The following is a 25,218-nucleotide window of genomic DNA, read 5'->3' on the forward strand; positions in this document are numbered from 1 at the left end:
GTATTCCAGAAATGACGTAAACACTTACGAACTGCTGACAAGAACAACACAATTTGACGTTCATACAGTTTACACACCGTAATCCAGAAATGACAGAAACACTAACGAACTGCTGACAAATTACAGGGGGAACGAATACATTCAGAAGCGTTGGTTCTGATCATTTAGATCCTTTATTCTTGAACTCAGCGTTTTAGCCTACCTTTAGAAAGATGCAAGTCCTAACGTCTCATCCATGCTTCATAATGATTTGAGAAGAACTCAAACGGGCCCACTCAAACCTTATGTGTTATGATTGCACTGAAGCGCAATAAGAACGAATAAATATATCATGACTACAATAGTTGATGCAACATGGTAGTACTAACGTCTCATCCATGCTTCATAATGATTTGAGAAGAACTCAAACGGGCCCACTCAAGCCTTATGTGTTATGATTGCACTGAAGCACAATAAGAACAAATTAATAAATCATGATTACAATAGTTGATGAAACATTCTCAATGATTTAGTCATTAATTTATCCATTGACGTGTGAACAAATAAAGAAGGAAGAAAATTGCTGGATGTTATTTTCTAACCTCTAATTTTGAATACACGTTTCATTGTATAATCTCTCGTCAATTTTGCTCTCTGGGTATATTTGTTTAGCGTGTTAATGAATATATACATATGACTTAATGAACACTACACGTGGAGCGACATTATAAGCTGGAGTTTAGATTTAAGAAATATATTAGGCCAGATTAGTTTTGGAGAAATGTATAAACCTAGGGGTTTTTTTTATTTCAACATATTTATTCACAAGGAGTGAACAGGATTGGGGGACAAGTTCTTCCAACTTAGAATGCCCTCTCCCTGGTATTTACAAAATTTCAGACCTCCTCCGTGGTCTTATGGTAGAGCGTCCGCCTGGAGAGCGGAAGGTCCGGAGTTCGATGCCCGGCCGCGTCATACCACAAAACGTTAAAAGATGGTGCTTGTTGTTACCCTGTCTGGCGCTCGGCATTAAGGGGCTTAAACAAGGACTGGTCGGCTCGGAGTCAGTATACTGTGTCTGAGTTGGGTATTCATGTTAAACTGCGGCATGGTATCTCAGTGAGCCAGCACTATAAATCGGCATCAGTCCGGACTAGTACAAGCAGCCACACACAAACGTGCATGCACGTCGCTATATAAGTGCAATAATCTTGGACGCGACATTAAACCCCATTTCACCTCACCTACAAAATTTCACAATTTCAAATTGAAATAGAAGACATAAAATGTTGAATGAACAGTTCTTTACACAAATCTTTTAGTTGTACATATATAATATTGTACTGCCTTAAATATAGCTTCATTTCCTGTAACAGCAATAAACCAAGGTACTGCGCCCCTCATGGTGTATTCTCCCCGAGGTGTTTTATTTACGATTGGCAACTCCCACTCTATTGTTATTTTCTTAAATATGTATATATTTATTAATACGCCAAACACATCATTACTTTGTATGTCTGTAGGAATGTGGCTTTACAACTTACGAATACACTCATTTATATGGGGGAGGCACTGCTTTCATTTGTTCATTTGCTCCAAACGTCTCAACAGGTCTTGTATATACTCCTTCCCTCCCCTGAAAATCAACCTTGCAACAATATTCACAACACATGTCCACTGTGGAGTCTCAGCAGGTCTTGTATATATACTCCTGCCCTTGCCAGACAATCCACCAGGCAACAATATTCACAACACATGTCCACTGTGGAGTCTCAGCAGGTCTTGTATATATACTCCTGCCCTTGCCAGACAATCCACCAGGCAACAATATTCACAACACATGTCCGCTGTGGAGTCTCAGCAGGTCTTGTATATATACTCCTGCCCTTGCCAGACAATCCACCAGGCAACAATATTCACAACACATGTCCGCTGTGGAGTCTCAGCAGGTCTTGTATATATACTCCTTCCCTCCCCTGAAAATCAACCTTGCAACAATATTCACAACACATGTCCGCTGTGGAGTCTCAGCAGGTCTTGTATATATACTCCTGCCCTTGCCAGACAATCCACCAGGCAACAATATTCACAACACATGTCCGCTGTGGAGTCTCAGCAGGTCTTGTATATATACTCCTGCCCTTGCCAGACAATCCACCAGGCAACAATATTCACAACACATGTCCGCTGTGGAGTCTCAGCAGGTCTTGTATATATACTCCTTCCCTCCCCTGAAAATCAACCTTGCAACAATATTCACAACACATGTCCGCTGTGGAGTTTCAGCAGGTCTTGAGTAGACTCTTGCCTTTACCAGACAATCCACCAGGCAACAATATTCACAACACATGTCCGCTGTGGAGTCTCAGCAGTCTTGTATATACTCCTTCCCTCACCAGAAAATCACCCTTGCAACAATATTCACAACACATGTCCGCTGTGGAGTCTCAGCAGGTCTTGTATATATACTCCTGCCCTTGCCAGACAATCCACCAGGCAACAATATTCACAACACATGTCCGCTGTGGAGTCTCAGCAGGTCTTGTATATATACTCCTGCCCTTGCCAGACAATCCACCAGGCAACAATATTCACAACACATGTCCGCTGTGGAGTCTCAGCAGGTCTTGTATATATACTCCTTCCCTCCCCTGAAAATCAACCTTGCAACAATATTCACAACACATGTCCGCTGTGGAGTCTCAGCAGGTCTTGTATATATACTCCTGCCCTTGCCAGACAATCCACCAGGCAACAATATTCACAACACATGTCCGCTGTGGAGTCTCAGCAGGTCTTGTATATATACTCCTGCCCTTGCCAGACAATCCACCAGGCAACAATATTCACAACACATGTCCGCTGTGGAGTCTCAGCAGGTCTTGTATATATACTCCTTCCCTCCCCTGAAAATCAACCTTGCAACAATATTCACAACACATGTCCGCTGTGGAGTTTCAGCAGGTCTTGAGTAGACTCTTGCCTTTACCAGACAATCCACCAGGCAACAATATTCACAACACATGTCCGCTGTGGAGTCTCAGCAGTCTTGTATATACTCCTTCCCTCACCAGAAAATCACCCTTGCAACAATATTCACAACACATGTCCGCTGTGGAGTCTCAGCAGGTCTTGTATATATACTCCTGCCCTTGCCAGACAATCCACCAGGCAACAATATTCACAACACATGTCCGCTGTGGAGTCTCAGCAGGTCTTGTATATATACTCCTGCCCTTGCCAGACAATCCACCTTGCAACAATATTAACTGTCAATGTGACGTCTCAGCAGTCTTATACATACTCCTGCCCTTACCAGACAATCAACCTTGCAACAATATTCACACAGCACGTCCACAGTCTCTGTGACTAAAGAAATGAAAAGATTACAAAACAAGTAAATTTAGAAAAACTTTTATTCCATATTTACAACGTTTGTTTTTAACCATACTGCATTCTTTAAATAGAATGTGCAGAACATTCATATTTTGCCACTTAAGGAAAACTTTATTCAGTGTCAATGGAGAGAGAGAGTTGGTATTTCATCATTATGACAAGACACTTCAAGCACCGCAGACAGGTGAGTGGATTATTGTCCCATTGAACAGTGGGAGGTGATTGTTGGTTGGTTGGTTTGTTTGTTGTTTAACGCCGCGTTCAGCAATATTCCAGCTATATGACGGCGGTCTGTAAATAATCGAGTCTGGACCAGACAATCCAGTGATTGATATCATGAGCATCGATCCACCCAATTGGGATCGATGACATGCATCAACCAAGTCAGCGAGCCTGACCACCCGATCCTGTTAGTCGCCTTTTACGACAAGCATGGGTTGCTGAAGACCTATTCTACCCCGGAATCTTCACGGGTCGCTGATTGTTGGAGGAAGGCCTTAGTGATGCAGATCTCAACTGTTTACGACTTTGGTGAAACCCTGGAGCATGGCAATGGTACCAACAAGAATTCTACATAATCAGGATAAATCTAGGAATTTTACCCTCAATTATAGAATTCTGGTTTGACTAAGGGAGGCAAACTCTGCACAGCCAATGTGCTATCATCAGGGTTCAAATAACAGTTAACTATCATATCAGATTGCTGCCATATATGCTAAATAATAGGGGTGAAACGATACATCAGTGCACCGTGAGTTTTCATGCGATGATACGATACACAATACGTTTTTTTTATCCATACGAGAAAAAGTGATTGCTAAAATTAATTAATTACTAATGTTTAATGACCCCTACCCTCACCCCAGCTTTCTGGTCTGTCAAATATTGCAAAATGTGTTACTTCTCAGTTCACTACTAATTATAAGGGGTGACACGATAAATCGAAATATCGATATGTTGCTATTGGTAAGCACTTAAAGTCAATAAATCGATTGTTGAATCAGTTTCCGATCAAAAGTATCGATTTCAGTTCGGAATATCGATAGTTTTGATTGTATTTACCATATTAATAAAATACAAGCAATGCTGCTCAAAACAAACTCAAACTTTACTTTTTATTTGTTGTTCACATTCAAAGGAAACCTCAGTTCCAAGGTTTAATTCAGCTCTGAAATCCATCTAAAATGATACTGAAAACTATCGATATTTATCGCAATAGTTACCTGCAATATCAATAGTTATCGCAATAGTTTCTTTCAATATCAACAGTTATCGCAATAGTGATTTCCAGACCAGTAGTCACCCCTATATATATAGCCGCTATGAACATGTGTTTACAGCTAGCTTTTCCTTTGGAACCTGCTCCGAAATAATTATAGTCAAGAAGTTTGTATCGTGATAGGTACCGTGACCTTGCTGTATCATTTCACCCTACTAAATAGGACCGCCTACGTGGTCTTGTGGGCATCCGTCCGGAGAGCGGAAGGTCCGGGGTTCGATTCCCGGCCGCGTCATACCAAAAGACGTTAAAAGATGGTACTTGCTGTTACCCTGTCTGGCGCTCGGCATTAAGGGGCTAAAACAAGGACTGGTCGACTCGGAGTCAGTATACTGTGTCTGAGTGGGGTATTCATGTTAAACTGCGGCATGGTATCTCAGTGAGCTAGCACTATAAATCGGCATCAGTCCAGTCTAGTACAAGCAGCCACACACACACACACGTGCATGCACATCGCTATATAAGTGCAATTATCTTGGACGCGACATTAAACCCCATTTCACCTCACCTCACCTCACCCTACTAAATAACCTTGCAGGGCTTCCTAGTCTGACATTGCACAGACATTGCACAGACATGAGTGCGTGACTTGGGACATGTTTAACAATAAACCAACTCCCGTCTTACCAGACCATGTAGATCTTGCTCCACAGCGTTCACAAGTATGACAAGTTATTCTGACATTCTGGAGTGAGTGACCTGGGACATGATTCACAATAAACCAACTCCCGTCTTCCCAGACCATGTAGATCTTGCTCCACAGCGCTCACAAGTATGACAAGTTATTCTGACATTCTAGAGTGAGTGATCTGGGACATATCGACAATAAACCAACTCCCGTCTTACCAGACCATGTAGATCTTGCTCCACAGCGTTCACAAGTATGACAAGTTATTCTGACATTCTGGTGTGAGTGACCTGGGACATAAACCAACCCCTGTCTTTTGCTGTCTAAACGTACACTACACTACACCATTTCATTAATTTACAGGGCCCTCATACTGCCTGATAGGACCCTTTGTGAATACGGTAAAACCCTGGTTAAACTGGCACTTCTATATTCACTGTAAATTCACAATCAAACTGCAGACTGTCATTTTCTGATTATCTTCACCAAATCAGCAAGTTTTGTTTCAAACAAGGAAATCGCCTTTAATGATTAACACACGGATCCAGTAGGCCCCAGGTCACCAGGCTGTGACGTCAAGTACGTCCCTAACCGTAGATGTGGACCACAGAGGGCCACCTTGGACATGACATGAGCCTTGATAAACTCCTGATAAAAGTATCTGAAAGGCATGTCTTCAATAGGAGATTGGGCGTTAAACATGTCAGCTTCAGTATACGTTATCTGTTATTTCACCACATCTAGTCAGCATTCACACTCCATAGCTATTATCCATTGAGGAATGAAGTGAGTGTCCATATTCTTCACATGACCTTCCTCCTGCTCATTCCCTTGCCTTCCCACGTCTCCGTCTTCTCCTCCATGGGAAGTTTCCATTCAAGGCAATAACCATGTGCCTCCTCCTGTCTCTCCCATCCAAGCATCACACATCATCCTTGCCTTCTTCAAGACGGTGCAACCGACTGTCGCGTCCCAGTAGTGTCTTCCCCGGTCATCATACCTCCTCCCCCGCTGTCTCTAACACAGCACCACTGAAGGCCAAGTCCCAGTAGTGTTCCACACCACACTTCCTGAATTGTTCACGAGCGAAGGATTCTGTTGGACACAGCTTGAACTTCATTTCAGAGAAGGCTCTTGCTTTTGTCATACCCTGAAAGAAAAGAACCGGAACATAACTGAGAAAAATATTTGTTTGCATCATCATCATCCCCACCATCATCATCACCACCACCATCACCGTCATCATCATCACCGTCATCATCACCATCATCATCATCACCATTATCATCACCTTCATCATCACCAGCGTCATCATCATCCCCACCATCACCGTCATCATCATCACTGTCATCATCACCACCATCAGCATCACCGTCATCACCACCACCGTCAGCATCACCGTCATCATCACCACCATCACCACCACCACCATCATCATCATCACCACCATCACCGTCATCATCATCACCACCATCACCGTCATCATCATCACCGTCATCATCACCACCATTATCATCACCTTCATCATCATCAGCGTCATCACCAGCGTCATCATCACCTTCATCATCATCATCATCATCACCGTCATCATCACCACCTCGTCACAATCACACATCACCGTCATGACCATCACCATCGTCACAATCACACATCACCGTCATCATCATCATGACCATCAACACCAGCACACACTGTCCCCCACAACTACGTACCTCCCCCTACAACTACATAACACCCACTACAACTACGTACCGCCCACTACAACTACGTACCTCCCCCTACAACTATGTACCTCCTTCTACAACTACGTACCTCCCCCTACAACTACGTACCACCCACTACAACTACGTACCAGCCCCTACAACTACGTATCTCCCACTACAACTACATACCTCCCCCTACAAATATGTACCTCCCCTACAACTACGTACCTCCCCCTACAACTACGTACCTCCCCCTACAACTACAAACCTCCCCCTACAACTACATACCACCCACGACTATGTACTACCCCCTACAACTACGTACGACCCATTACAACTACGTACCTCACCTTACAACTACGTACCTCCCCCTACAACTACGTGCCTCCCCCTACAACTACAACAACTATGTACCACCCACTACAACTAAGTACCTCACCCTACAACTACAACAACTATGTACCACCCCTACAACTACGTACCTCCCCCTACAACTACATACCTCCCTACAACTACATACCTCCCCTACAACTATGTACCTCCCCCTACAACTACATACCTCCCCTACAACTACGTACCTCACCCTACAACTACGTACCACCCCTACAACTACATACCTCCCCTACAACTACGTACCTCACCCTACAACTACAACAACTATGTACCACCCCTACAACTACGTACCTCCCCCTACAACTACATACCTCCCTACAACTACATACCTCCCCTACAACTACGTACCTCACCCTACAACTACGTACCACCCCTACAACTACATACCTCCCCTACAACTACGTACCTCACCCTACAACTACAACAACTATGTACCACCCCTACAACTACGTACCTCCCCCTACAACTACATACCTCCCACTACAACTACATACCTCCCCTACAACTACGTACCTCCCCTACAACTACGTACCTCCCCTACAACTACGTACCTCCCCCTACAACTACGACAACTACGTACCTCCCCATACAACTACGTACCTCCCCCTACAACTACGTACCTCACCCTACAACTACGTACCTCACCCTACAACTACAACAACTATGTACCACCCCTACAACTACGTACCTCCCCCTACAACTACATACCTCCCTACAACTACATACCTCCCTACAACTACATACCTCCCCCTACAACTACGTACCACCCATTACAACTACGTACCTCACCCTAAAACTACATACCTCCCCTACAACTACGTGCCTCCCCCTACAACTATGACAACTACGTACCACCCCTACAACTACGTACCTCCCACACCAGCACACATTTGTTGTACTTCTCCTCCTCTTCCTCCGAGTCACTGTCATCTGAAGAAGAAGAGAGCTATGTTACATCAGTCATCCAGGGGAAGACGAGTGCATTTTTCACACGTGTAAGAGGGGCAAAGATAGCAGGAGATGTTGGGCAGCTCCTTGAGAGCTTGAGAGTTTCTAGGGCTTCAGTCCTGCTCTACACTGTTTGTTTGTTTGTTTGTTGTTTAACGCCGCACTCAGCAATATTCCAGCTATATGACGGCAGTCTGTAAAATAATCGAGTCTGGACCAGACAATCCAATTGGCATCGATGACATGCATCAACCAAGTCAGAGAGCCTGACCACCTGATCCCGTTTGTCGCCTCTTACGACAAGCATAGTCACCTTTTACGGCAAGCATGGGTTGCTGAAGACCTATTCTACCCCTGAATCTCAGAATGAATATCAAGTGCACACTGATCCATCCATTGCCCAGGGTAATGATATGTTACAGCGCCACAGAGAAGCACTGGTTGGATATTAGACACATTAAAAATGAAATATGATTATTATGATAACACAGAAGAATATTTTTTCCAGTTGGAGATGTTGTTTTCCTATATTTTTGGTTAGTAACAGGATCACTCTTCCAGATGCAAGATTTTGTGCACGTTAATAAAACGGTTAGGTGTGAAAAGTTTGAGTGAGAGAGAGAGAGAGAGAGAGAGAGAGAGAGAGAGAGGAAGAGGAAGAGAGAGAAAGAAAGAGGGAGGAGAGAGACACAGAGAGAGAGTGAGAGAAAGAGAGACACACACAGAGAGAGGGGGGGAAGAGAGAAGAGCTAGAGAGAGAGACACAGAGAGAAAGAGGGAGAGATCAAGATCAAGAGAAAGCGAGAGAGAGTGAGCGAAAGAGATCAAAAGAGAGACAGAACGAGAGCGAGAAGAGACAGAGAGAGATCAAAAGAGAGAGAGAGAGAGAACGAGAACAAGAGAGAACGAGAACAAGAGAGAGAGAGAGAGAGATAGAGATAGAGGGAGAGAGAGAGACTCTAACCGTCATCCTTCTTCTTCTTGGTGTCCTCAGCCCATTTGATCCTCTGCATCATCAAGCGCCGGAACTTTCGCTGCTGCTTCGGACCTGAACAGAACAGTGTGTGAGTGAATCCAACCAAATAACAGCAGCCTCTTTATAATTATCAAGTCAGGCAAGCAAACCAGTGGTTGATAGCATGAGCACCACTCCATTCCACATCACACACAATCAGCTTGATTACACACATAGTAAGTCAGTAATACTCAGCTTTATTATATAACTGACAGTGTAAGGTGAGGTGATATGGGGTTTAATGTCGCGTCCAAGATTATTGCACTTACTTAGCGACGTGCACGTGTGTGTGTGTGTGTGTGTGGCTGCTTGTACTAGTCCGAAATGATGACGATTTATAGTGCTAGCTCACTGAGATACCATACCGCAGTTTAACATGAATACCCCACTCAGACACAGTATACTGACATCGGGGCCAACCAGTTCTTGTTTTAACCCCTTAATGCCGAGCGCCAGACAGGGTAACAACAAGTACCATCTTTTAACGTCTTTTGATATGATGCAGCCAGGGATCGAACCCCGGACCTTCCGCTCTCCGGGCGGACGCTCTACCACTAGACCACGGAGGCGGTCTGACAGTGTAAAGTCAAATCTGTCAGAGAAATAAATCCACTGGCCGAGATCGCTACAGAGTGACAATAAAGTGAACAGTTTCCAGTGGCATGAAAATGACATTAAAAACAGAAATGTCATATTTGGGATTACACTTTCCCAGTAGAGATCGAAAGTACAAAGTTTTGTTTCTTTGTTTGTTTGTTTGTTTGTTGTTTAACGCCGCACTCAGCAATATTCCAGCTATATGACAGCGGTCTGTAAAATAATCGAGTCTGGACCAGACAATCCAGTGATTGACATCATGAGCATCGATCCACGCAATTGGAATCTATTTCATGTATCAACCAAGTCAGCAAGCCTGACCACCCGATCCCTTTAGTTGCCTCTCATGACAAGCATAGTCGCCTTTTACGGCAAGTATGGGTTGCTGAAGACCTATTCTACCCCGGATATTCACGGGTCTGAAAGTACAAAGTGGGAAAATGGGAGGGGTGCACAAAGTACAAGATCTAGACTACCAGTTGTCAGACTTTCAATCTGTGAAAGGCTTGGTTGCTGAGTGGGTTTGAGTGCTGGCGATTATGTGCCTTCTCTTTAAGTGTGGGTTCGATTCCCTATGGGACTCCACCAAGAAATGACCTAAAATTTGTACTTTACTCAGAATGTGTAATCCCAAACAACCACAAGTTCAATAAATCAAAGTTTGACACAACCTTGTTTGACTGTATAACATACCGTATTCGACGTAACAAGCGCCCTGCTCTAATAAGCGCCCACGGCGATATTTGCTAATATATTGGCGAGTGAACAATTCCAATAAGCACCCCTTCCAATTGATCAATGAACAAAAGATTTATTTACTCGCGTATAATACGCTCTCGTTTGTTATATGCACCCTTAATTATGGGCAATTAAATTCTGGAAAAATATATCTGCCGTATATAAACATTTCAGGCTGTCATCCTTTTTCACCAAAATTATATTCCAATAAGTGCCCCCAATTTTGAGAGCGCCCTGGGCACTTATTACGTCGAATACGGTATGTTACGTTTGACCAATTTCTAAACGGCATTGTCTATTCAAAACCACACGAGTATGGTATTACGCTACATTTAGCAATATTCCAGCAATATTCCAGCAATACCATGGCGGGAAACACCAAAAATGGGCTTCAGACATGTACCCATGTGGGGAATCGAACCCGGACTTTCGACGTGACAAGCGAATGCCCTAACCAGTTGGCTACCCACCGCCCCCACAAATGTGACTTCTATGCTGTATGTGAATTAGTGAGCGAGTTGGGTTTAACGCCGCTTTTAACAGTATTACAGATATGTCGCGGCATGTCAGATTAATGGGTGGAAAGCCCAAAGTGATGCAGTTCTCAGACGTTTACCACTTCGGTAAAACCCACGAGCACGGGTATGGTGCTGACAAACCTAGAAACATAATCGGGGCGAACCGGGATTCGAAGCCACAATAGGTTTCTGGCGTGCCCAAGGGGCGCAACTCTGCACAGTGAATCTTGGCGCCTTAGACGACTGGGCCACCCGTAGCCCCATGCTGTATGTGAAGAATGGCAGCCTTGACAACCTACCTCCCTCCACGACTATCACATTGCAGTCCTTGTACATCACGACAAACCCTGTCATGAACAACTGATTGGCGTTAGCTTCTATCTTGAACTTCCGAGCTGGGTTGTTGAGATCACGAACTCTGTAACAAGAAAAAAGGATTTGTGGTGGAGGCTTTACCTGCAAGTGAAGACCACCTACATGGTCGGGAGGATAGAGCGCCTGCCCAGGGGTCGGGAGGATAGAGCACCCGCCCGGAGGTCGGGAAGGAAGGGCGCCCACCCGGAGGTCGGGAGTATAGAGCGCCTGCCCGGAGGTCGGGAGGGTAGAGCGCCTGCCTGGAGGTCGGGAGTGTAGAGCGCCTGCCCCGGAGGTCGCGAGGGTAGAGCGCCTGCCCCGGAGGTCAGGAGGATAGAGCGCCTGCCCGGAGGTCGGGAGGGTAGAGCGCCTGCCCGGAGGTCAGGAGGATAGAGCGCCTGCCCCAGAGGTCGGGAGGGTAGAGCGCCTGCCCTGAGGTCGGGAGGGTAGAGCGCCTGCCCTGAGGTCGGGAGGATAGAGAGCCTGCCCGGAGATAGATAGATCTTCACGGGTTATTTACACAGGGAAAGATCAAGTGAGTTTGGTTTACAGTATTTTTTCATCAGGAGGAAGTGCTTGGGATGCAGGGATGCAGGGATGCTATATGACTGCAGTTTGTTTGTTGTTTAATACCGCACTCAGCAATATTCCAGCTATATGACGGCGGTCTGTAAATAATCGAATCTGGACCAGACAATCCAGTGATTGACATCAGCATCGATCCACCCAATTGGGATCGATGACATGCTTCAACCAAGTCAGCGAGCCTGACCACCCGATCCCGTTTGTTGCCTCTTACGACAAGCAAAGTCGCCTTTTACAGCAAGCATGGGTTGCTGAAGACCTATTCCACCCAGATCTTCACGGGTCCTGCAACTCGGCCGTCCTGCGGTACTGACCTATACACATTGACGTTCACTCCTAGTGTTGTGTCTTCCTTGATTTTCTTCATCTTCTTTTCCCGCCTCTGTTCCGTCGTCAACTTCCGAGCTGCGTTGGCCTCCTCGTGAGCTCTGAAACAAACACCAGGCAAATCTTAACACTGTCCTGATTTTTCTCATTTACATCATCTAGATCTCCAGGGCTCGCATGTAGGTAACCCCTTGACACTATTTGTTTGTTAGCTTGTTATTTAACACCGCACTCAGCAATATTCCAGCTATATGACGACAGTCTGTAAATAATCGAGTCTGGGCCAGACAATCCAGTGATTAACATCACGAGCATCGACCCACCCAATTGGGATCGCTGACATGCATCAACCAAGTCAGCGAGCCTGACCACCCGATTCCGTTAGTCACCTTTTACGACAAGCATAGTCGCCTTTTACGGCAAGGATGGGTTGCTGAAGATCTATTCTACCCCGGATGTTCAAGGGTCTATGATACATGTTTCAGACTACCATGCCCCTCAATACAATGACATGCATCAACCAAGTCAGAGACGCTAACCCCTTGATCCATTCCTGCGGTTCTCGCGATCTCATATTACTCGTCTCAAATTTCAGCAAACTTGAAGCATCGAGAACTGGTTCTGAGTTGTGCTACCAGTCTATGGGGACGACCATTATTGAATTTTCACTAGTCCTGAACACAATTTAGTACAATCTTGAAACGCAAACCATTTGAAATTATGTTATTTTCAATGACAACACCAGGAGACATCTGGTGGAGAACTAAATTCAATTAAAAATATATTCAAACTCAAACATTCATCATGAAGAGTATCATCAGGCATCGAAATAAAATTGTAGAAAACAAAATGTGTCTTGTTTGTCCAACACTGTTTCCTGTAAAACTGGAGAAAAGCATGCATCTGTTTTGTTTTTTTGTTGTTTAACGCCGCACTCAGCAATATTCCAGCTGTTTGACGGCAGTCTGGACCAGGCAATCCAGTGATTGACATCATCAGCATCGATCCACGCAATTGTTGGGTGGGGTGGGTGAGTATGGTTTTACGCCGCTTTTAGCAATATTCCAGCAATATCACGGCGGGGGACACCAGTGATGGGCTTCACACATTGTACCCACGTCGGGAATTGAACCCGGGTCTTAAGCGTGACGAGCGAATGCTTTAACCACTAGGCTACCCAACCGCGCCCCCCACGCAATTGGGACAACGACATGCATCAACCAAGTCAGCGAGCCTGACCACCCGATCCTGTCAGTCGCCTCTCATGACAAGCATAGATGCCTTTTACGGCAAGCATGGGTTGCTGAAGACCTATTCAACCCCGGATCTTCACGGGTCTCATGTATCTGTAACGTTTCTTTTGTAGGCATGAAGCGTCAGTGAACAGGGTTTAACAAAGTCTGTTAATACAAACATCATCCCTTATTGACTGTAGCCAAAAATTTAGAGAGTTGTTTGTAACATTACATGAGAAAAACATCTTGTGACATGACAGAGTTACCTCCCTTGAACTATTAACCATAAGGCTAAAAAAAAATATTCTTGGTTCTCAGGCACCGCCGCATCATCATTAAGTCTGCCGCACGTTTCGTTTTTATTTCCATTTTCAAAAAAAAAATCCTTAAATATTCCATGTCTCGAACACACGACCTCAACAGTGAAATGCTACAATTCTAAGAATCAATGTGATCCAATATAACGTGCAGTTACTTCCCTTTTCAAGCGCACTGCTTTACTGCGCATCTCGTGTTATGGTCATGGCGGCAATAGGGGTTTGTGTGCTTGCTTTGCTGTTTGCAAATTTGGTCCATGAAAACATTAAACTTGCGATACAACATCGCTAGACATGATGATGGTATTCAAATACAAATTCAATGGTATTTGTGTATTGTATGCGGGACAATGTTTCATACCAGAGGTTACTTGTCTCGTAAAACAAGCTTGAAAACGATGCTAATTTATCTTCCCTGGCTATAAAGCGAATCGGAATATAGCACATCACTAGTGCATACAAAATCCCTACTTTTGCAATAAAAACATGTTTGGCTTCCGCAGAAAAAATGACATCGTAGCCCTTCAGCAAATTCAGGGAAACGGAACAGATTATAACAATTAAACTTGGCCAATACAAATTTGAATTTTGAGATAAAACATCACATTAGCCGACTAAATTGCATTCCTGTTCTGATTGGCATTGTTTTATATGCAGAGATTAAGATTACCGTGCGTCTTGTCTCGTCAACTAAGCCGAAAGTAGCAATCAGCTGTACACACGGTTCTCTGAATCTACCGGTGATTCGGTCAAAAATTACCCAATAATATAACTTTAAACAATTTTGATACAATGAGCAGAAGAAATGTATCTGAAACTATTATTTTATGAGGAATAATTTATTCCAATATCATGTTAGTTGCAGCTATACTCATATAAACATAATGACAAGAATCTGGGAATCAATGCCCATGATCACCGGTTTCTGGTGCAGCCAAGGGAGGTAACTCTGTACAAGAAATAGATTTCCCACCCAAATACAAGAGGAAACAGACATCAGACCGTCTTGTCATTCCAAAGTGGACAAATTAGTGATGACCGATTTGGCTGGTTTTGTCCTTGACCTGAGTTGACCTACTTCTGCCCCCTCAAACTGAGTTGACCTACTTCTGCCCCCTCAAACTGAGTTGACCTACTTCTGCCCCCTCAAACTGAGTTGACCTACTTCTGCCTCTTGGCCATCTGTGCCCTGACGTGAGCCTCTATCTTGGTGGGGTCCTGCACCGCCTCCGTACCCAGCACTCGCATCAGGTTGGCCATCCGCACTGAAACAGAACCATCGCCATCAGAACCAATCCTGTTAGTGGCCTCTTTGGACTAGCATAGTCGCCTCTCATGATTGGCATAGTCGCCTCTCATGATTAGCATAGTCGCCTCTCATGATTAGCATAGTCAAATTTCATGACCGGCATAGTCGAATTTCATGACTAGCATAGTCGCCTTTCTTGATTAGCATAGTCGTCTCTCATGATTAGCATAGTCAAATTTCATGACCGGCATAGTCGCCTTTCATGACTGGCATAGTCAAATTTCATGACTAGCATAGTCGCCTTTCATGATTAGCATAGTCGTCTCTCATGATTAGCATAGTCAAATTTCATGACTGGCATAGTCGCCTTTCATGACTGGCATAATCGAATTTCATGACTAGCATAGTCGCCTTTCATGACTGGCATAGTCGCCTCTCATGACTGGCATAGTCGCCTCTCATGACTGGCATAGTCGCCTCTCATGATTAGCATAGTCAAATTTCATGACCGACATAGTCGCCTTTCATGACTGGCATAGTCGAATTTCATGACTAGCATAGTCGCCTTTCATGATAAGCATAGTCGTCTCTCATGATTAGCATAGTCAAATTTCATGACCGGCATAGTCGCCTTTCATGACTGGCATAATCGAATTTCATGACTGGCATAGTCGCCTTTCATGACTGGCATAGTCGCCTTTCATGACTGGCATAGTCGCCTTTCATGACTGGCATAGTCGCCTCTCATGACTGGCATAGTCGCCTTTCATGACTGGCATAGTCGCCTTTCATGACTGGCATAGTCGCCTCTCATGACTGGCATAGTCGCCTCTCATGATTAGCATAGTCGCCTCTCATGATTAGCATAGTCAAATTTCATGACCGACATAGTCGCCTTTCATGACTGGCATAGTCGCCTCTCATGACTGGCATAGTCGCCTCTCATGACTGGCATAGTCGCCTCTCATAACTGGCGTAGTTGCCTCTCATGACTGGCATAGTCGCCTCTCATGACTGGCATAGTCGAATTTCATGACTAGCATAGTCGCCTTTCATGACCAGCATAGTCGCCTCTTACAACAAGCATGGGTTGCAGAAGACCAATTCTAATCGTGATCTTCATGGGTCATGCGAGACAAAAAGTTCTGTCTTGTGACCGAACACAATATCTAAGTGAGAAAAGCATCAGTTGTCAAGTAATAAGCAAGTGATGTCAAGGTAAAACATTACGTCATGATGTCTATATAGTCCAGCCAGCCTAATTGGAAGAGGAGAGTTTTACAAGACAATGACTGGCCAATCAGATAGCGTTCTGATGCTCACCTTTAGGTTCCGGTGGCGGCTGGAGCCCGAGACGGATCTTCTCCTGGAGCTCCTTCTCCGCCTCCTGCCTGTTCTGCCTCCTCAGTTTCTTCCTCTCCTTCTTGGTGAGATACACAGGGATGCTGATCTCTTTCGTGGGCTCAGCTGCAACAGCAGAGGGAGATGTCAACAGAGGGAGGAGTCAACAGAAGGAGGAGTCATTAGAGGGAGGAGTCAACAGAGGAAGGAGTCAACAGAGGGAGGAGTCAACAGAAGGAGGAGTCAACAGATGGAGGAGTCAACAGAGGGAGGAGTCAACAGATGAATAGCAGGTGAGGAGTCAACAGAGGGAGGAGTCAACAGAGGAGTCAACAGAGGAGGACTCAACAGAGGGAGGAGTCAACAGGGGGAGGAGTCAACAGATGGTGGAGTCAACAGATGGAGGAATCAACAGATGTATAGCAGGGGAGGAGTCAACAGAGGGAGGAGTCAATAGATGGAAAGCAGTGATACTACCAGGTATCTTTCTGCTGGTTACTGCCCTGAATATTCACATCAATAATCATAGATCTGGAATCGAGTTAAGCTGGTCTTTCCTTACTCATGAAAATATACAGCAAAATGCATCTGAAGTGATGAGGCAGACATACTGGGGGTGCACTTTCATTTTTGGCAAACAATAATCCTTTTCAACATCAAAATCAGTCAATCCCTCCATCTCTAGTATCTGTACACGGACAACTCCTCCAATATGTAGGAGGAGAGGGGGACAAGATTTTTGTTTGTTTGTTTGTTTGTTTGTTTGTTTGTTGTTAAATGCCGCACTCAGCAATATTCCAGCTATATGACTGTGGTCTGTATTTAATCAAGTCTGAACCAGATAATCCGGTGATTGATATTATGAGCATTGATCCACACAATTAGCATACAATGACATGCAACAACCAAGTCAGCAAACCTGAACACCTGATCCCATTAGTCGCCTCTTACGACAAGCATAGTCGCCTTTCAGGACAAGCATAGTCGCCTTTCACGGCAAGCATGGACCTATTCTACCCCGAATCTTCACGGGTCTCGACGCCAAGAATCTACAGATAATACAACATTGCTAGAAAAGACTTCCTGCAAAACTGATCACTGCCTCTCCAAGCACCAACGTTTCAATTTGCCTGTTGAGAATGAGAGCAGCCCCAAGGATGGTTCCCCAAGGGAGGTAACTCACTCACCAGGTGGCCTGAGTTGAGCTGGATGTTCAACTAGCATGGTGATACCCTGTAACATGGCTCGTCTTGATACCTTGTCTGAAGGCAGTTCCTCATATCTGAAACCATATAGGCAGAATCTGTGGTGTGAACGAGTGACAACCTGATCCTGACACCCCAAAGGGACAATACTCTCTGTATTGATTCACTGCACTTTACACAACTGGGTATCTCTGGGCTTCACACATTGTACCCATGTCGGAAATCGAACCCGGGTCTTCAGCGTGACGAGCGAACGCTTTAACCAAGAGGCTACCCGACCGACCCGCCCTATGTGTGGAATAACAGACCAATGGTTATAAAATCTGAAAATTGGAGGATCCTGGTACGGTAAAGGGTGAGTGGACGTGGGTGTGTACTTACGACTCCCAATTCTACCCCTGTTCAGGACGTGGGTGAGTACTTACGACTCCCAATTCTACCCCTGTTCAGGACGTGGGTGAGTACTTACGACTCCCAATTCTACCCCTGTTCAGGACGTGAGTGTGTACTTACGACTCCCAATTCTACCCCTGTTCAGGACGTGGGTGTTCACTTACGACTCCCAATTCTAACCCTGTTCAGGACGTGGGTGTTCACTTACGACTCCCAATTCTAACCCTGTTCGGGACGTGGGTGTTCACTTACGACTCCCAATTCTAGCCCTGTTCAGGACGTGAGTGTGTACTTACGATTCCCAATTCTACCCCTGTTCAGGACGTTGGTGAGTACTTACGATTCCCAATTCTACCCCTGTTCAGGACGTTGGTGAGTACTTACGACTCCCAATTCTACCCCTGTTCAGGACGTTGGTGAGTACTTACGACTCCCAATTCTAACCCTGTTCAGGACGTGGGTGTGTACTTACGACTCCCAATTCTAACCCTGTTCAGGACGTGGGTGTTCACTTACGACTCCCAATTCTAACCCTGTTCGGGACGTGGGTGTTCACTTACGACTCCCAATTCTAGCCCTGTTCAGGACGTGAGTGTGTACTTACGATTCCCAATTCTACCCCTGTTCAGGACGTTGGTGAGTACTTACGATTCCCAATTCTACCCCTGTTCAGGACGTTGGTGAGTACTTACGACTCCCAATTCTACCCCTGTTCAGGACGTTGGTGAGTACTTACGACTCCCAATTCTAACCCTGTTCAGGACGTGGGGCAGAACTTACGACTCCCAATTCTACCCCTGTTCAGGACGTGAGTATTTACTTAAATTCCAAATTCTACCCCTGTTCAGGACGTGGGTGAGTACTTACGACTCCCAATTCTACCCCTGTTCAGGACGTGGGTGAGTACTTACGACTCCCAATTCTAACCCTGTTCAGGACGTGGGTGTGTACTTACGATTCCTTAATGGTGATGAAGTAGTCCCACCACTCAATGTCCGGCGTGTCTCCCTCTTTCTGAAACACACCACACTCAACTCAAGCAAACTTTCACAGAAGATATATCAAGATCTACACAGAGGCAACTGTTCAAAATCTCTTCCTCAAATCAGCAGCTGGGCACTTTTTGTCCTTTTTGAGACTATCGTTGCCAGCTTGGCCGCGGAGGCTTTATTTATTGGTTGGTTTGTTTCTTTGTTTGTTTGTTTGTTTCTTTGTTTGTTGTGTAACGCAGCAATATTCCAGCTGTATGACAGCGGTCTGTAAATAATCGAGTCTGGACCAGACAATCCAGTTACTGACATCATGAGCATCGATCCACGCAATTGGGATACCAAGACATGCATCAACCAAGTCAGAGAGCCTGACCACCCGATCCCGTTAGTCGCCTCTTACGACAAGCATAGTCGCCATTCACGGCAAGCATGGGTTGCTGAAGACCTATTCTACCCCGGATCTTCACGGTTGGTTGGTTGCTGGTTGGTTTGTTGTTTAACGCCACACTCAGCAGTATTCCAGCTTTATGAAATAATCCAGTGATTGATATTATGAGCATGGATCTTCACAGGTCGGCGGAGGCTATACCTCTCATGGACAGACAATATACTCACTATCTCCTTCTTCGGCACTATTGTTGCCAGTTTGGCAGCGGAGGCTATACCCGTCTTCTTGGCAGCTGAAGCGATCTCATTCTGCAGCCGGTCGAGCTGGGCCTGAGGAACACAATACATACAGTGACTAACAGCAAATCACCAAATGACAATATTACATTCAGCGTATATGAAATCGGTTCATAACAGAAACTGTCCAAGTCTATTTTCTGCTTGGGAACCAGAATACCAACACTGACTGTGACCCCTCTACTGCTATACATCTACAGACTTCACTCCCACACAAATTATCACAGCCTCAGAAACGCCGTTTTTTAAAAGGACTAGTGGAACTTTGTGTCCTGCTTAAACAAGACAAAAACATTATGCATGCTCACATTATATTCAGTTCCAGTTTGTGAAGGCATCGGGAACATGTTCAGGAAACCAGAGCTCCAGATAACTTTTTTAGCAATTGAGTTTTTACTCGAAGGTTTCTATTTTAATTGGGTTATTACATTTTTTCACTCATCTATTAATCACTCTATTGGGTTTTTCTCCAAATGAGCTAACATTTTGAGATTTCAAAAAAAATAAAAAATATTTTAGATGTATATAAGGGTTCTAACTAAAGGCTTGACTAAATTAGCTCGTGATTGTGTTTCGGAAATAAGCTCCGTTTTACGCATGCTGTTTTTATACATTGGAGTTTTTCATTTCAGTTTTTCATGCGTTTCTGAACGCAAGTTCATATAAAGTAATTGGGTTTTGAATATTTTGGGGGGGTATTTTATGCAAATACGCAGCTTATCTGTAGCTCTGGGAAACAAACCCTCAAATGCTACTATCAATGAGGACTACCGCCATCATTGGAGTTTCACTTGTCCTCAGCAAAAATTAGCAGTCTCTGCCTAGCAGACCAGTGTGAATTACACTACAGCTACAATGGTCCACGTCTATTCTATGTTTGGCTAGTAAACCAAACACAGGCTTAAAACAAGAGAAAAAGTGGGCGTGGCTCACTAATACCCCCGACACGCCTAGTGTGTCAGTAGTTTCAAATTAAATAGCTAGGATAGGGTTAGGGTTTGAAAAATTCATTTAAAAAATGGAAAATTAATAAAAACAATTTATTTTTTTGGACTGCACCCCTCCATATGACACAGATTATATGTACTAAGTTAGAGATGAATCCACTGAATAGTTTAAGAGAAATCACGCAGACAAAGTTTTCAGACGGACGTTAGGGTTTGAAAAATTCTTAAAAATAATGGAAAATTAATAAAAACAATTTATTTTTTTGGACTGCACCCCTCCATATGACACAGATTATATGTACTAAGTTTGAGATGAATCCACTGAATAGTTTAAGAGAAATCGCGCAGACAAAGTTTTCAGACGGACGGATGGACAGAACCTTGGTATAACTATATACCCCCGACCTAAAAGGAAGGTGAGGTGAAATGGGGTTTAACGTTGCGTCCAAGATTTTTGCACTTATATAGCGACGTGCATGTACGTGTATGTGTGTGTGGCTCCTTTTACTAGTCCGGACTGATGCCGATTTATAGTGCTAGCTCACTGAGATACCATGCCGCAATTTAACATGAATACCCCACTCAGACACAGTCAACCAGTCCTTGTTTTAGCCCCTTAATGCTGAGGGCCAGACAGGGTAACAACAAGTACCATCTTTTAACGTCTTTTGGTATGATGTGGTAGGGGATCGAACCCCGGACCTTCCATTCTCCGGGCGGACGCTCTACCACTAGACCACGGAGGTGGTCGACAAATCTAGAAACATCATCAAAGATGGGATTCTAACCCGCCTTCACAGGTTTCTGACATAACCAGTACTCTTTTGAGACACAGACTCAAGACATCCTCACAATAATTTATTGATTGACACATGAAACTTGCTCTCAGTTCATGAAGCAAGTTTATTTTATATCATAACTGGGGGTCACTCGCTGTCTCAAAAATATTTATTTCACTCATTTCAATTTTTGAATGTAAAGTTCCTGGATTAAACCATCTTCCCGCGGCAAAGGTGTTAACTGACTTTTTAAGAAAGTCCAGTTTCCACCCTTGCCGAACTAGTTACATTTTGGCTGGACTGACGAGTCTATGCATAGTCCAATCAAAATCGCGCAACGGAATCGAAATCCAGTTCGTAAACTGTCGTGCAGATTTCGGTCGAATGCAGGATTTGCAAAGCATGTGCACCGCCAACTCGTTGTCAAGAGATATTTTCCAAGTCTTTTCATGTTTTTAATGAAGGTGCTCACCTGATTTGATGCATTTCGCAACGTAAGACCTGTTTTATCTCAATATAGATCTTGATTATCGATTAGATCGTCTTGACTGGGTGCCGCCATTTTGTTTGACGCAAATGCAAGTGATACGAGAGGTGGAATCTGATTGGTCCATAGGAGAGGCTTGGAAAGGTCATTACTCCTAATAGCCACTGGTGGCGCTACGATCGAGCCCAGGAATTCCAGCCTAGTTCGGCAAGGGTGGAAACTGGACTTTTATAGTCAGTTAACTCTCGGGAAGATGGGATTAAATGTACAAAACTTACAATAGTGCCCTGTGTGTTTGTTGCTCAAATCCTGTGGTCAAGTCATTTGTGAAACATCCGATCAATGGCTGATGGATTTCAGAATCATTACTAAAATATATCAACAAACAATGGAACATGACCACATGATAACCAATCTCATTAAAATCAGACCTCAGTTCTTGCTACCGCTAAACAAAGATCTGAAGACATCCCATTTGGGGTCACGTCAGAACGACCTTCCATCCGACCAATCAGTGCGTCGCTTACCAGATTATGAAAGTGACAGTCGGAATGTGATTTCTAATCATACAATCTCGAAAACTTTAACATGAGGTATTCCGAATGATACTTACGGGTTTAACGACTGAATCCTTACAATCTAGACCATCTATTAGTCATTCCAGAATGTTTTTTTGTTCAAGTTTCAAATTTGTAATCGAGAATTTGTCAAAATATGTTTCGAAGCGTAGTCGCCAATTTGAAATTAGTGCCATAAAGCACAAGAAACCTGCCTTCTGATTGGTCATTCCATTGGTCGGTCAAAGTTCGTGCGAGGTTGGTCTGACGTGACCCGAAATGGAATGTCCTTAGATCTTTGTTTAGCGGTAGCGAGAACCAAGATCTGATTTTAATGAGATTAGCACAGACTGCATACCTGATTTCTGTATTTTTAAAACAGAGTTAAACTGGCAGTTCTGCATGGAAATAATAAAGACTGCAACATGATCACAGAGACAACCTACCTTTGTTCTGAGCCTCTGGGCCAGTGACTCGAATTTGCCCTTGTCATGGAACTTGAAGGATCGCTTCTGTCTCGTGGCACCCTTAGCACTGTAGCATAGGAGGATGTGAGTAAGTGAGAGGGAGGGAGTTGGTTTGACGCCGCTTTAAACAGTATCCCAGTTTTATCACAGCGTGTCAGCTTAATGGGGGAGGAAAGCCCCAAGTGATGCAGGTCTCAGACGTTTACCACTATGGTCAAACCCAAAAGCACAGGTATGGTGCTAACAAACCTAGAAACATAATCAGGGCGAACCGGGATTAAAACCCACAATCATAGGTTTCTGGAGTGCCCAAGGGAGGCTACTCTGCACAGCGAATTGAGGCACCTCAGACAACTGGGCCACCCGTGCCCCATGCAGGATTCAGACATATACCAGTATGGTCAAACCCATGAGTATGGGTGACAAACCTAGAAACATAATCAGGGCGAACCTGGATTCAAACCCACAATCATAGGTTCCTGGAGTGCCCAAGGGAGGCTACTCAGCACAGCAAATTGAGGCACCTTAGACGACTGGGCCACCCGTGATTCCAACAGGAGGATACAACATATAAAAGTTTATCCTAACTGAATCTGTATGGAACCAATGACGGCCACTGCCTGAGACAAAATATCAGTCTACCAAGGACAGGTAGCGTATGACTTTGATAACTCTCATCAAACAATGCTGGAGGAGTGAGTGAGTGAGTGAGTATGGTTTAAAGCCGCTTTAAGCAATATTCCAGCAATAGCACGGCGGTGGACACCAGAAATGGGCTTCACACATTGTACCCGGGTCTTCAGCGTGACGAGCGAACGCTTTAACCACTAGGCTACCTGACCGCCCCTATGCTGGAGGAAGAAAAGTAGAGAGATAACTACACGAGTGTCTGTCAGATTCCATTTCTCTCACAAGTTGCTGAAGGAAGGGAGATAACTCGTGTAACTCACCCGACTCGGGGGTCGAAGAACTTGCTGTCACTGATCTCCTCCGGCGGCTTGTCTATCAGGCCCTTGAACTGCTCCCGCCGCTTGGCTCGGATGTTGGCCTGCAAGGAGAAGCATCTTCATCACCTGTTGCCAGGGAGACCACACTACAGCATCTTTTTTCTCCCCCCGCTGGTTCTCTCCCAAACCAGTGCCTGGATGTGATTGAGGGTTCGAATGTTGGCGTGCAAGGTGAGTGAGTGAGTGAGTATTGTTTTACGCCGCTTTTAGCAATATTCAAGCAATATCACGGCGGGGGACAGCAGAAATGGGCTTCACACATTGTACCCATGTCGAGATCGAACCCGGGTCTTCGGCGTGACGTGCGAACGCTTTAACCACTAGGCTATCCGATCGCTCCTGGCCTGCAAGGAGGAGCATCTTCATCACCTGTTGCCAGGGAGACCGCACTACACAGGCTATCAGCATCTTTGATCCCCCCGCTGGTTCCCTCCCCAACCAGTGCCTGGATGTGAATGAGGGTTACGGCCCCCAAATTTTAAGCTGTGGTTAGGTAATGGATAAAAAAATATAATTTTTTGATAAAAACTTACCTTGAGTGTGGGAGTGTGTAACTGCAGCTGAACTGCCATGCCGGTGTTAGCATCAATCGTCTGACCCTCCTCATTCAGGATCAGGGGGGTGGGGCTGTCAACACAAAGTCATTATTTATTATTCTTGGATCATGGACCTACCAACCGTATTTCCATCAAAAAAGTGGGAAGAAGGGGGGGGACTTATCCGAGCCCACTGAGACATCATGCCAAAATTTAAATGGACTCCCTGCTCGGATGCAGTATGCTGACTTTGAGCCAACCATTCCTTGTTTTATCAAGAAACATGAGGTGAGGTAAAATGGGGTTTAACGTCGCGTCCAAGATTATTGCACTTATATAGCGACGTGCATGCACGTGTGCATGTTTGTGTGGCAGCTTGTACTAGTTCGGACTGATGCCGATTTAGCACACTGAGATACCATGCCGCAGTTTAACATGAATACCCCACTCAGACACAGTATACAGACTCCGAGCCGACCAGTCCTTGTTTTCGACCCTTAATGCCGAGCGCCAGACAGGGTAACAACAAGTACCATCTCTTAACGTCTTTTGGTATGACGCG

At 44.8% G+C, this 25,218-nt stretch overlaps 1 protein-coding gene across 1 annotated transcript in view; it reads right to left on the bottom strand.

Moving 5' to 3' along the window:
• Positions 1 to 5,052: 5,052 nt before the first annotated feature.
• Positions 5,053 to 25,218, bottom strand: part of LOC124112894 (U4/U6 small nuclear ribonucleoprotein Prp3-like) — a 30,998-nt gene continuing 10,832 nt past the window's right edge. The window contains exons 8-20 of the mRNA XM_046473070.2: positions 24,654 to 24,747; positions 24,064 to 24,161; positions 23,093 to 23,180; positions 19,808 to 19,909; positions 19,156 to 19,214; positions 17,790 to 17,884; positions 16,585 to 16,728; positions 15,178 to 15,277; positions 12,448 to 12,561; positions 11,494 to 11,612; positions 9,291 to 9,374; positions 8,250 to 8,308; positions 5,053 to 6,432 (exon numbers count right to left, since the gene is read on the bottom strand). Coding sequence (XP_046329026.1) covers positions 6,277 to 6,432; positions 8,250 to 8,308; positions 9,291 to 9,374; positions 11,494 to 11,612; positions 12,448 to 12,561; positions 15,178 to 15,277; positions 16,585 to 16,728; positions 17,790 to 17,884; positions 19,156 to 19,214; positions 19,808 to 19,909; positions 23,093 to 23,180; positions 24,064 to 24,161; positions 24,654 to 24,747 — 1,312 coding nt within the window. The 3' untranslated portion in view covers positions 5,053 to 6,276. The remainder of the gene's footprint in view (positions 6,433 to 8,249; positions 8,309 to 9,290; positions 9,375 to 11,493; positions 11,613 to 12,447; positions 12,562 to 15,177; positions 15,278 to 16,584; positions 16,729 to 17,789; positions 17,885 to 19,155; positions 19,215 to 19,807; positions 19,910 to 23,092; positions 23,181 to 24,063; positions 24,162 to 24,653; positions 24,748 to 25,218) is intronic.

The sequence above is a fragment of the Haliotis rufescens genome, unplaced genomic scaffold (assembly GCF_023055435.1).
Source record: "Haliotis rufescens isolate VD_foot unplaced genomic scaffold, xgHalRufe1.0.p SCAF_14, whole genome shotgun sequence".
NCBI lineage: Eukaryota > Metazoa > Mollusca > Gastropoda > Lepetellida > Haliotidae > Haliotis > Haliotis rufescens.